This window comes from Thamnophis sirtalis, unplaced genomic scaffold, assembly GCF_051295495.1.
Source record: "Thamnophis sirtalis isolate CommonGarterSnake01/CBP01778 unplaced genomic scaffold, rThaSir2_p1.2 scaffold_4, whole genome shotgun sequence".
Lineage (NCBI taxonomy): Eukaryota > Metazoa > Chordata > Lepidosauria > Squamata > Natricidae > Thamnophis > Thamnophis sirtalis.
Window position 1 is genome coordinate 99,370,224 of NW_028261384.1, and position 13,254 is coordinate 99,383,477.

General features: G+C 39.7%; 1 protein-coding gene across 7 annotated transcripts in view; it reads right to left on the minus strand.

Annotated features, from left to right (window-relative positions):
- ARHGAP23 (Rho GTPase activating protein 23) overlaps positions 1–13,254 on the minus strand; it is a 218,195-nt gene that overhangs the window by 78,750 nt on the left and 126,191 nt on the right. For all 7 annotated transcript variants that reach the window (XM_087713561.1, XM_087713557.1, XM_087713560.1 and 4 more), the window contains exons 3-5: positions 9,545–9,569; positions 2,450–2,542; positions 748–826 (exon numbers count right to left, since the gene is read on the minus strand). In XM_087713561.1, the coding sequence (XP_087569687.1) occupies positions 748–826; positions 2,450–2,542; positions 9,545–9,569 (197 nt within the window). The remainder of the gene's footprint in view (positions 1–747; positions 827–2,449; positions 2,543–9,544; positions 9,570–13,254) is intronic.

Consider the following 13,254-nt stretch of genomic DNA (forward strand, 5'->3'; position numbering starts at 1 on the left):
GGTAAATGTTCCCCTCGCACAAATGTGCTAGTTGTTCCCGACTCTAGGGGGCAGTGCTCATCTCTATTTCACTGCCCGAAGACGTCTCTCTGGTCATGTGGCCAGCATGACTAAATGTCAAAGGCCGTGCACTGTTACCTTCCCACCAAAGGTGGTCCCTATTTTTCTACTTGCATTTTTACATGCTTTCGAACTGCTAGACTGGCAGAAGCTGGAACAAGTAACAGGAGCTCACTCCGTTACATGGCGCTAGGGATTCAAACCGCCAAAACTGCCAACCTTTCTGATCGACAAGCTCAGCGTCTTAGCCACTGAGCCACCTCTGATACTCTTCCCCTAAAAACATAATGAAACTTTGGAAAAGATTGATATATTGTAACAATGCGCTGAAATGTTCTTCACAACTTGCATGGACTCTGCTCGCACCTCTTCAAGAGATGTACTCCTCACAGTTTTAATCATGCTTTGCTGCAATCTAGTAGTCAGGAGAATATTTGGAAGCCTGATACAAGAGCCTTACAATCAATCTTCCAACAGCATTTGAGAGGAGAAGAATAAAGGAAGAAAATGGCAACTTCAAAGACTATGATCTTAGGCCTAACAAGTTTTTTGTTCTCACATGGTTTCACCTATCTGATTGACAGAATCAGTTATACCTGTTCCTTGCTTCAAATGCTATGAAGTTCACGGGATATAATTGGTATCTATAACAGATCTGGAAGAAGAAGGATAGTGGAAACAACTCACCAGTTCTGTATGAGGCTGATAACCTGTGAATAGGTTTTCCCAATGATGCTTTCACCATTTACTTTAACCAGTCGATCTCCTGCAAAAAAAAAAAAGACAGGAAACTGAGAAAGCACAGCCTTCTTACATCCATTGCAGCTTGCATTGAAGGCAAAGAAGAGAAAAGAGAAAGCATATTTTAGTGATAAAATTTGCCAAACCATTTTTATTATTTATTCATTCATTTAACTTATATGTCACCCCTCTTGTCTATCGACCACACCAGTCAGCGTATAACCAAGTAAAAACAAGATAAAGCATTCAAATATTAACATTAACATTAAAATTCACAAAGGCAACAAGGAAGATAGCAAGGTACAATCTACATTTTTTTTAAAAAAAACCTTTGAATTTAGATGTTCTGCAGTAAGAAAAGTAGCACTTTAAAAAAAGCATAGCTTTAAAAAAAAAAGAAATGCTTTTTGGAATAAAGTAGTTGCTTTTTTAAAAATGTGTTATTTTAATTTCTAAAATGAACTAAAATTAAAAGGTTAAAAGACACAAATCGAACAAAATAGAAAAAAGAAGGAAACAACAAAAATATATTATATTATTAATACAGGAAATCATTCCAGCCAATTTTTATGTACATTGTTAAAACTTGAACAGATGGAATATTGATCAGTTTTTCCATTACATTAATGGAGGCAATTTATAAATAGAAAGCAGGTTACTTTCCATTCAAATTTGTAAATCTCAAATCACCCTCTTTCCAAGAGAATATGAGTGTGAGAAAGATTGCTGTGCTTCATGATGGTAAATCTGTAATTCCTCATACAATGATAATAAATCTATGGTGGAGATCAGCTATAAATGGTCTCATTTAAAACAGAAATTGGTTAGGAGCTTTAATTAATATTGAAGACTATAAGCTTATTCTGGAAAAAGATGGTATCTTCAGACAGAACCCGATAGATGGCTAGGAAAACAGATTCCTGATTTGTAGAGAGAAATAAAGAATCATACATAGGGAACTATACAGTAAAACCAAGGAAATTGGGAGAGATGAATGTGCATAAGGTAGCAACATGGAGTATTTTCCATATTTGCACAGTGCTTGTTTTAGTTTACTAATATGAAGATCTCCAAATAACTTAGCATGAAAAAACAGAAGGAAAAAAATCAAATGTGAATTGTTTCTTCAAACCTCTACATAAAGTCATGTTAAACAAAACTCTTAAGTGGGCCAATAATGAAGATCTTGGTGCATTATTTAACCTCCCAAGAGGTAAATGTAGCCATGCATAAGATTTAATTTATTCCTCTGTCCCGAGTGTCTTGGCAACTGTTGATTTGAGATGAATTAATCCTTATCTCTTACATAATTGAGATATTCAGTGAAAAAGGAACCATCCCAGACATTTCATCTCTATATCTGGTTTGGTTTTTACTCTTCTGGAAGAGAAACAGAAAAGGGAGGGGAGAACCCTTGAAACTTTTGTGGAATGTATCTTTTTTTCCCCCTTTCTGCTTCAGTTTGGAAAAAAAGAAAAGGATATGATGCAGGAAGTAATAGCTTGGAAGACTGGTTGTTTTAACATAGATCCAACCATCCCTGTGTGCTATTAGTGCAAAGTAGTTACTAACAGGGAACAGGGTTAATGGGTTGATCATGTCACTAAAATACTGACATATAGCTGTAATAAAGACATTCATATCTTACCTGTCTGGAGACCAGCCTGATGTGCTGGCCCATCTTCCTTTACATTTTTGACAAAGATGGTGTCCATGGGTTCCAACCGGTTCCGTGGAGGCACTGTATGTTGATGATTAAATATACATATATATAGTACCAGGAGTTTTGATACCTATCTTATTTATTTGCATGTTCTATGATAAAGCCATGCAGAATTCTGAGACCTGAATTATGGCAACAAATTGTTTGGCAGGCTATCTATGAGATTAAATGAAATGGGAATTTTATACAAAGTTATCCCAACATTCCCTGAAAAATAATCATATGGTATTACAAAATTTATGGACAGAAAGAAAAAGAGGACAAACAACAACAAAGTAGATGGATTTAATTACAGCAGCAATGGGCACATCACTGGAAGACCTGAACAACCATACTGAAGGTAGATCATCCTGGAAAAATATGTATATGGTCACTAAGAGCTGATATCAATGTGATGGCACATTATCATCATCATCATCCAATTAAAAAAAATGCACAGCTGTCTTCCATGACTACTACAAGACTGCCCTGATTTAACTATTCAAATAGTGCTCAGTGCCTACTTCTTAAAGGGAGTATCCAGAAAAGTCCAAATATTTTTATGAAAGAGAAAGAGAAAAAAAATGCATTTCTGATGGGATGGGATGGCATTAAGTCTGCTCAGTTTAGTATTCTGCTTCAAGGCACTGGAATTGCATCCTGTCTTCCAAATGGGAAAGAGAAAAAAAATCTACAATAGTTAATTAAAACTTAACTGACTTCACACTGATTCTTTTACAGTGCCTTTAAAAAAATACTGAAAATGCCTTAACCTTTTCAAATCCTTGATGTCGTGTCATTCTTTTAAAACACTTAACAGATATGATTGCAAACACTCCATCACATGCATCCTTTCTCAGATTTTTCCAACCATTGCTGATTGGAACATTGCTGAGAATTCTGGAACTATAGTCCACATATCAAGAAGGCACTTAAATTAGGAAAGGTTGAATTCATTTTGAAAAAAGGATTTATAACTCACATATAGTATGTAGATATAAAATGTGTGGTTTGTTTGGAAGACTTCAAACCAAATATATTACATATTTAGGTTGAAGTCTTCCAAACAAACCACACATTTTTTTTCTTTTTACTTAAAAGTATGCAATAGAAATTCAACTGTAATTTTAACATGGAGAAAGATATTTATAATTGTTTGACTTCCATCTTACGATGGGTTTTGACCTAAGTAAAAAAATTATATTGCCAAACACTACCTATTTTCAGTGGGTCACCTTTTGGCAAAGTAAATGAATGCAATCCACAAAAGGAATATTATGTGTATAGTGCTACTTCCAAAAGGGCTACCCGGCTGATTGTGCCCATCAATGCTGCTCTCCTCGCCACCCCAACTATATATTCCCTCCCCCCAAAATTTATTGGGTCCCCCAAAGAGAGAGAGACAGTTTACTAATAGCCCGTACGTACATTGTAAGTCTCTCACTGGTGAGATGGTGCTAATCTATAGCATTTCCTATCAATGGCGTCTCTGTGTGTGTTGGAAGATGGGTTTGTCATGTCCTTCCCCACAGGCTTATTGGGCTGAAATTGTGTTTCTGGGGTTTGCCTGGCAGTGAAAGCCACCTCTGCCATCCTGTGGCCCAAAGAGTCTTATGTCAATCTTTGCAGGGGATGAATCACCCTTTTTGGTCTTGATTCTCTAGCTGGGGTGGACAGGACTTTCTCTGGGAGTATGGCAGGCTTAAGTATCTTGGTTGTCTCTTGTTCTGCATTTCTAGCTGTTGCGTAGAATGCTTACTGGCCTGCCTTACTAGTGCTCCTATTCCTGCACATGGGGAACAAATTCAGGTGCTTCTGGCCTAAGTGCTCCTGGTCCAGTAATTGTGTGACATGGGTGGGTCCACTTCAAAGATCTTGAGTGATAATAACCAGTTCATATAACCCTCCTCCTCCTCCTCCTCCTCCTCCTCCTCCTCCTCCTCCTCCTCCTCCTCCTCCTCCTCCTCCTCCTCCTCCTCCTCCTCTTTCTTCGGCACAGAACGCGGATGTATAGAGATCACTGGACCTCTCCTCTCTGGCTGGGGTTCCACTCAGTAATGTATGCTGGTGGGAGACACGTACTCCCTAATTCAAAGGTAGGAGATGGTTTCTGTACCACATCTTCAATGGTCCCATGGCCTTGTCTGGGTGGATCCGGTATACTGGTATACTACTCACTGGTTTCTCACAAACAAAGTAGAGTTGGGAGCTCCACCAATCAGCTGGTTTATGTTTCTCTAGGTTGCCCAGATTCCTCAGTAGCACTTAATCACCTAACTGCAAGTTCTGGATTCTCACCTTCAGGTCATTAATCCTTTTGTTCCTGCAGTTTCAGATCTCTGAGATAGACTGGGCCCTCTCATATGCAGTTTTCAGATTCTTCTTCAACCTGTCCACATAATTTCAGACAAGGCCAATATGATGTGGTCTAATGAAACTCCAAATTCTAAGTCTAATGGCAGTTGGGCTTCCCTACCAAACATCAGCCATAGGGAGAATATCCAGTAGCCGCATTTTCCATACTGTTGTATGCATGCATCAGGACAGAAATGTGTCCACTCCAGTGCTGCTTTTGTTCTGCAGTTCAGTATTCCTAACATATAAAGGAAAGTGTGGTTACACTTCTCAGGCTATAGATCTCTTTGGGGATAATAGAGAGTGGTGTATGATTTCTGGATGCTCAACAAGTTGAGCAATTGTTTGATGAGCCAACCTGTCAAAGTCTCTCCCTTGATCAGAGTGTATTCGCTGGAGCAACCCATAATGAACGAAGAAATTCTCCACTAGAACCTAGGCTATGACTGTCCATTGGTTTTCATTGGGAATGTTTGTGCGTAATGAGTGGTCTATCACCACTAATACATTCCCCTGCCCATTAATATCAGGTTCTAGATACAGAAAGTCAATTCAGACTAGCTCCATGGTCCTTGACAGTGTAGGTGGAGCAGACCTCAAAGATAGGGCCTTCTGCTAAATGCAGCATATACAGGACCTGCAGTTCAACTTCTGCTCTCATACATGGCCAATAGAACTGATCCCTCAATGGTTTGAAGGTGCTTTCTTGCTCCAAATATACATGCCCGTTGTGTAATGTGAATAGTACTGCTTCTCTATGTTTCTCTGGGAGGAACAGCTGCCACTTTTCCTCGAGGCCATTGGAGAGGCCCCTCCAATAAGACACCCCTCTCCGAAGTTGGAACCGGTCACATTCTTTAAGCAGCAGCCAGACTGTCTTCAGGGAGTCGGTCAACAAGATTTCCCAACGACCATTCTGCACAGCCTTCAAGGTCAATCCACAGAGTGGCTCTTCCACCTGATCCCTTCTCAAATTCTTCTTGCTTAATAGCTAGCATCCCCACTTCTCTCATCTGGGTGAGATTGCAGTATAACATGAAGACACTCATATTGTGACCCCAACAACCTCCGCTCCCACTGTTCCTCTAACGCAGTTTTCGATCCTTTGATATATGGCTTGTATAGCATTTGGGGATATCCTAGTCCACTCTTTGCCAGTGGCCTTAGTGCCATGAGGCCTTCTCAATAGGGCATCTGCTTCTCAGTTTCCTATTCCGGACCAGTATTTTAGGCTGAAACGGAATCTGGACAAAGCAGCTAACCACTGATGTTGTGTCGAAAGTTTCAGAGTATCCAACAACTGGGGGGCCAAATGTTAGCTGAATATGTAGATACCCTCATAGGGGAATCTCTCCAATGTCCCAAATTTCCAAATCGCCCAACTTTTGTATGGTCGGGTGCTTCAGGTGCCTATCATGGCAATCCTGGTACAGTAATATCTCTTGTGCACCCAAGAAGGCCTTTGTGTAAATTTTCTACTTTATCTAGTAGTAGGTTATGATCTACTTTATCAAATGCCTTATTGAAGTCCAAGTAAATGATATCAACAGTATTCCTGTGGTCTACTAATTTTGTCACAAATATGTGACAAAATAACCTACTACTGGATAAAGTAGAAGAATGTGGGCTAGACAGCATCACCACCAGATGGATTTGTAACTGGCTGCTAACTGCACTCAAGGTGTAATCCTCAATGTAACTGCATCTGCATGGAGGGAAGTATGCAGTGGTGTACCCCAAGGCTCTGTTTTAGGCCCAGTGCTCTTCAACATCTTTATCAATGACTTGGATGGGTGGCGAACTCATCAAATCTGCAGATGACACCAAGCTGGCAGGAACAGCAAACACTCCAGAAAACAGGCTTAAGATACAGAAGGATCTTGACAGGCTTGAACATTTGACGCTGTCTAACAAGATGAAATTCAATGGTGAAAAAAGTAAGGTTCTACATTTAGGCAGGAAAAACAAAATGCACAGCTACAGTATATGTGGTACCTTACTCAATAGTAATAACTGTGATAGGGATCTTGGAGTCCTAGTGGACAACCATTTAAATATGAGCCAGCAGTGTGCAGCAGCTGCCAAAAAAGCCAACACAGTTCTAGGCTGCATAAACAGAAGAATAGAATCAAGATCCTGTGAAGTGTTAATACCACTTTATAATGCCTTGGTAAGGCCACACTTGGAATACCGCATCCAGTTTTGGTTGCCATGATGTAAAAAAGATGTTGAGACTCTAGAACGAGTGCCGAGAAGAGCAACAAAGATGATTAGGGGACTGGAGACTAAAACATATGAAGAACGGTTGCAGGAACTGGATATATCTAGTTAATTAAAAGAAGGACTAGGGGAAACATGATAGCAGTGTACCAATATCTCAGGGGCTGCTACAAAGAAGTGGAAGTCAAGTTATTCTCCAAAGCACCCGAGGGGCAGGCAAGAAGAAATGGGTGAAAACTAATCAAGGAGAGAAGCAACTTAGAACTAAAGAGAAATTTCCTGACAGAACAATTAATCAGTGGAACAACTTCAGTGGAACAACTGAAGGTCAGGTATACAACCCTTGCCCTGACATCCTCAGTCAATTGAAGGCTCTTAATCCTAAAGCACTCTGGGATCCTTTCCTTCCACTCTAATAGCACATAGAGTGAGAAGAGTCTTTGTCCGCTTTGTATCTACTATGTAAACCCTCTGATCTGTGACATGAACCCTCATTGCCTTTAGGATTTGCTCTTTTGACCAGGCATCCTCAAGGAGGCGGTCCACTGCTGCCCTTGTCTCTATCTCACTGCTCTGTTCCTCACACCACAGTCACAGGGGTGGAATCCATTTGGCTCATCGCTCTGGATGGGGTCACACCCACCCCTTTGGAGAATGGATAAAAGAAGATCCCAGATGAGCCCCCACTTGTAACATTACCCCCAATAGGGCCACAAAAGTCCAGCTCCCTCTTCCCTTTTTCCCAAATAACTTGGGGTCCTTTGGCTTATAGTTACTGATCTAGCGTTTCAAGACCTCTCATTTTGATCATTCGCGTAGTTGCCTCTACCTCAGTTTTCCTCCTCAGTCCTGTCTCTGATCACTGGCTTGCTTTCTCACCACTCTCTCTGGGTTAGCTTCATTCCCTCCCTCCCTCTGGAGTGTTGCTCCTCTTCTCTCTCTTTGGACCGGCTTCACTCTCCCCGCAGTCCATCTGTTTGGCTCCTACTGTCTCCCATGCAACTCTGCTAAGCAGGGACCAGGTGGTAGGATAGTGACAGGGTAAGTTGAAAAATGCTTACCCCTCTATTCCTACTCTCACCTCCTCCTCATCTGTTTCCTTTTTCCCATCTTCACTATCTCCTTCGCCTCTTGCTGCTTCTCTGTCTTCTTCACTCTGTCTCAATTTCTCTCCATCTTTCCTTCATCCCTTCTTTCTCTTTCCCTACACCACGAGTCTCCTTCCCTTTTCACCTCCCTTGGGCCGCCCCTTCCCCCCTAATTTCCGGTGGATGTCTGAGGGGTGTCATGTGGCCACTCAGCACATGATGATCGCAGCCATCAACACTACTCAGATGATCGCAGCCATCAACACTACTCTTTTCCACCACCCAGTTGATCATGCTACGCATGGTAATTGGATATCAAGTTTTATAGTTTCCTGACTTTGTATACAATAAAGGCAAAAAAACAAGAGTTCTGACTGGAGGATGGTGAGGGGAGGGGGGGAGTTTGCCAACAATTTGTGGCTCCTGCTTCAGATTGAGATTCTCTGTATGTACATGCCCCTGCTTTCTTATGAGCCTTGAAGGTTATTGCAGAAGGCTAACGTTGTATCCTTCTAGATAAAAATATCCCTTTCACTGCATTGGACCATTATAAGAATGATGGTCTTTACATGCATACCAAGAATTCTATTTGTGACATTACAGAGATTTTGCAAATGGAAAGAGCTTATTCATGATTTCACTAGTTTTGCCTGGGCTCAAAAACAAAGCAGGATTGAGCCTGCTGAATATGTGGATGAAAGTTATAGTGAATTTTAGGTAAGCTAGACTGGGAAATCAAAAACAGGCAGCAATGGCAAAGCAATTTTGTAGTATTGCCAATAAAATTATGCATATGCACCCATGAGATCACCAGAGGTCATCACCAGATTTTATGTTTTTATTCATTGAAGCACAAAGAGTATGTTGTAAAAAAATCCTAACTTGTCTTCAGCAGAAGGGAGAAAGGGAGGGAAAACAAATATAACAAAAATTAATTAGAATCCATGGGTGAATTAAAAAAATATCCAATATATTGCATTAAAGAATAAAGTGGAAATAGGAAATGCATAAGGACAGAAAGGGAACTAATGAGAAGAAATAATCCTTAAAAGAAGGCAAGTGCCAGTACTCATACAGAATCTTGCCAGTGAGACTTGCTTTTCCTGAGCTGATGGGAAAGGTATGGCACAGGGAACAACCAATAAGAATCTGCAATGGCTGTGATATGGACTGAGCATCAACCCATCTCTGTTGCCAAACCACCACAATCAAGACTCAAAATTTTAAAACTGACTTTAGGAACAGAAGCAGCATAAAACACAAGCAGGTTAAACTGACATGTAAAATTGTCCTCCTTCAACACCTTGATGGACATTAAACATTCTGTTTGCACATGCACCTTGTCCTAAGCAATGATCAAAGAAATATAGCAACATACCTGTTCTGTTTCCATTTTCTTCTTCCTGGAAAACAGAAAAAAAAAGATGTTAAAACACATATACCACTTACACTATACACAGATGTTCAGGTGAGAAGTCCTTTTTCGTTTTACTTTTTTTCTTTTTCTTTCTCTGTTTTTTTTGGGGGGGGTTGCTTCCCTCTCCAAAGAATTTAACCTTACACTGGACAAAACACTAGGTAGAATAGTTTGAGTAATTAATCCAGAGGTGGGTTTCTGCAAGTTCGCCCTGGGTCAGGCAAACTGGTAGCGTCGACAGCCGGAGATTCCACCCACCTGCCCGGACGCTTCTGCACATGCGCACAAGCAAACCAGTAGTAAAATAAATTGAAACCCACCACTGAATTAATCCTAAAAAAAAGTAACTAGTAAAGGAAAGTTAAGCCTACTATTGATTTTTCTTTTTAGAAAATCACAAAATCCCATGCACTGCTAAATTATGTTGCTGGAGCCTTAGAAATGGTGATAAAAAGGCATATAGGTTTGTCTCTTATTTTTAGCTAATGCTTGATAAGATTTATAATACAATTCAATGTATATGGATTTAACAGGCATTTGCCATAGATCAAAAAGTCATAAATGACACACCAGATTAAAATTATTATCCATAATTACTGATGCTGCAACAGAAATGCTTGTTATTACTTACATTAAATATTAATATAATAAAACATTTCTATACGAAACTGATGATATTTGAAAACCTGTAATTCTTCTTTTTAATCCAGTGAAGAGCAGGAAAACAGTGTTCTAATAATAAAGATGCTGAAAAGTTCTTTTTCTCAACTGAAGCAAGATTAAAGAAACGGTGCAGAACCCAATTCCTGCTATAGTATAGCACTTCATAATATATCGAAGTTTCAGTTCCAGGAAAGGGTTATAATTCTAATTTATTTATTGGTTTGTTTGATTGTTCAGTTTCTATGGCGGCCCATCTCAGTTATGATGCTGATTGGCTTACAATTCAAAAATTATTTATAAACCTTTTAAAACAATAGAAACAGTAAAACCAATAAAAACATCCAAATTAAATATATATGGGAGCAAGATACTTGGCCAGTTTAGCAATAAAGCCAGGAAAGGGACCCTTAACACATTCAGCCCCAGGCTCAGGAACATAGCCACATTTTAGGGCCTTAAGAAAAGGTAACAAGACTGGGGCCATTCTAACATTCAGTGCTGGTATAGAAATTCTAATGCATGCATTACTGACAGCAAATAATTGTATATTGTATATGTCATTTTCACTTATATAAATATTTTTGTTAATATATGTAATGTGCATCCCGATTTTTTAAAATCAATACACAAACTTTTTTTATTTAAAAGCAGTGCAAAATTTACAGAATGTAATCTGTAGTAAAGATACCTATTTAGTTCTGAACTGTTGTAATACAAATGTTGTTAATATTATTGTAGAAACAAGGGAATCCGAGAAACTGTGGAAGCAAAGATTAATACCAAGAATGTCATCAGCATTGCTCACAGGCAAGAGAGGAACTTGCAAATGCTGCCTTACGTTGGCTCACTTCTGCACCTGTTATATTCCAATAAGTTCACCAGGTGATGGGGTCCTTTTATTAGAACTGAGCAGTCACGAGTTTAGTTCATACTGGACAGCCTATTACATTCCGAAACTAAATCTTACGTTCAGAAAGAATTGAAAAAATAGCATGTGCTATAAACAATGTGTCGAAATTCTACTGGGCTTGATCCAGTCTAGTCATGCTGAAATGAATGAAACAAATTAATCTTAACTGAAAGCCGATTGATTTAGATGAATCTCCTGTATGTATAATTAGTCTGATTGCAATCTAATGGAACTGACACACTATATTAATAGCACGTTTTTTTCCCAGCCATGCTGCATTTTTCGTTTCGCTTTAACCTCTAAAATCATTTGAGTAATAATATGTCCACCTTTAATAACCTTTAGTATTACCTATGTTTGGCTATTGTAAAAGGAAACATTCACATGATTTTTGTTCTCAACTTATGAACACAATTGGGACTGGAATTTCCATTGCTAAGCAAGGCAACTTGTTAAATGAATCATGCCCAATTTTATATTTTGGCAACACTTGTTAAGTAAATCACTGCAGTTTTTAAGTGACTCACATGATAATAAAGCAAATTCAACTTTCTCCATTGACTTGGATGTCAGAAGCCAACTGGGAAGGTTATAAATGGGGATAGTATGACCCAAGGATGCTGCAAACATCATAAATATATGCTGGTTGCCAAGTGCCCAAATTTTGGACAAGTGACTGATGGGATGCTGTGATGGCTATAAGTGTGAGAATCTATTATAGGTCACTTTTTGCAGTGCTGTTGTAATTTCAAACTGTCACTAAAAGAATGGTTGTACGTCAAGATCTACCTACAAAATTCTAGATGTATAGCTGCAAAATTGTTATTTTCCTTTTTTTTAACTGATGACAGATCTCATTCAAGCTTCTGAGTGCATATTTTTGGAACTGCATCTTTATCATTAAATTGGCTATCTAAAAATACAGGTGAAACTCGAAAAATTAGATTATCGTGCAAAAGTTCATTTATTTCAGTAATGCAACCTAAAAGGTGAAACTAATATATGAGATAAGACTCATTACATGCAAAGCAAGATAGTTAAAGCTGTGATTTGTCATAGTTGTGATGATTATGGCTTACAGCTCATAAAACCCCAAATCCACAATCTCAGAAAATTAGAATGTGAAAAAGTGCAATATTCTAGGCTCAAAGTGTCCCACTCTAATCAGCTAATTAAGCCATAACTTAAACCTGCAAAGGGTTCCTGAGCCTTTAAATGGTCTCTCAGTCTGGTTCAATAGGAATCACAATCATGGGAAAGACTGCTGACCTGACAGTTGTGCAGACACCCTCCATAAGGTAATTGCAAAAGAAGTGGAATGTTCCCAAAGTGCTATATCAAAGCACATTAATAGAAAGTTATGTGGAAGGAAAAGTGTGGAAGAAAAAGGTGCACAAGCAGCAGGGATGACTGCAACCTGGAGAGGATTGTCAAGAAAAAGCCATTCAAAAGTGTTGGAGATTTTCACAAGGAGTGGACTGAGGCTGGGGCCACCACACCAATTTTGACACTCTCTCTCTCCTGCTCTGCTTCCATTTCAGGGATGTATCCCAACCTTATGCAGCTTCAATGGCTGCTTCTCTTGTAGCCGGATGAAAGAGCTTCTCCTGGATTAATCAGTGGCTTTGCGATGCCCCTGAGATCTGCAGGACGTGTCCTTCTCTATCACCGTCTCTTCAGGATGGTTTAGGTCCAAAACGGACCGTCCAGCAGCAGAGATATTGACAGCAATCCTGGAGCACCAAGATTATGTGTCGTGTTGTAGCAACGTCAGCACCACCTCCCTCAACGCAGCTGTCTACCAGGAGATTTTGAAGCACTTCATGCTTCCTTCTGCAGACGAGCTTTATGGGGATGCTGACTTCATTTTCCAGCAAGACTTGGCACCTGCCCACACTGTGAAAAGGACCAAAACCTGGATCAATGACCATGGGATTACTGTGCTTGATTGGCCAGCAAACTCGCCTGACCTGAACCCCATAGAGAATCTATGGGGCATTGCCAAAAGAAAGATGAGAGACATGAGACCGAACAATGCAGAAGAGATGAAGGCTGCTATTGAAGCATCCTGGTCTTCCATAACACTTCAGCAGTGCCA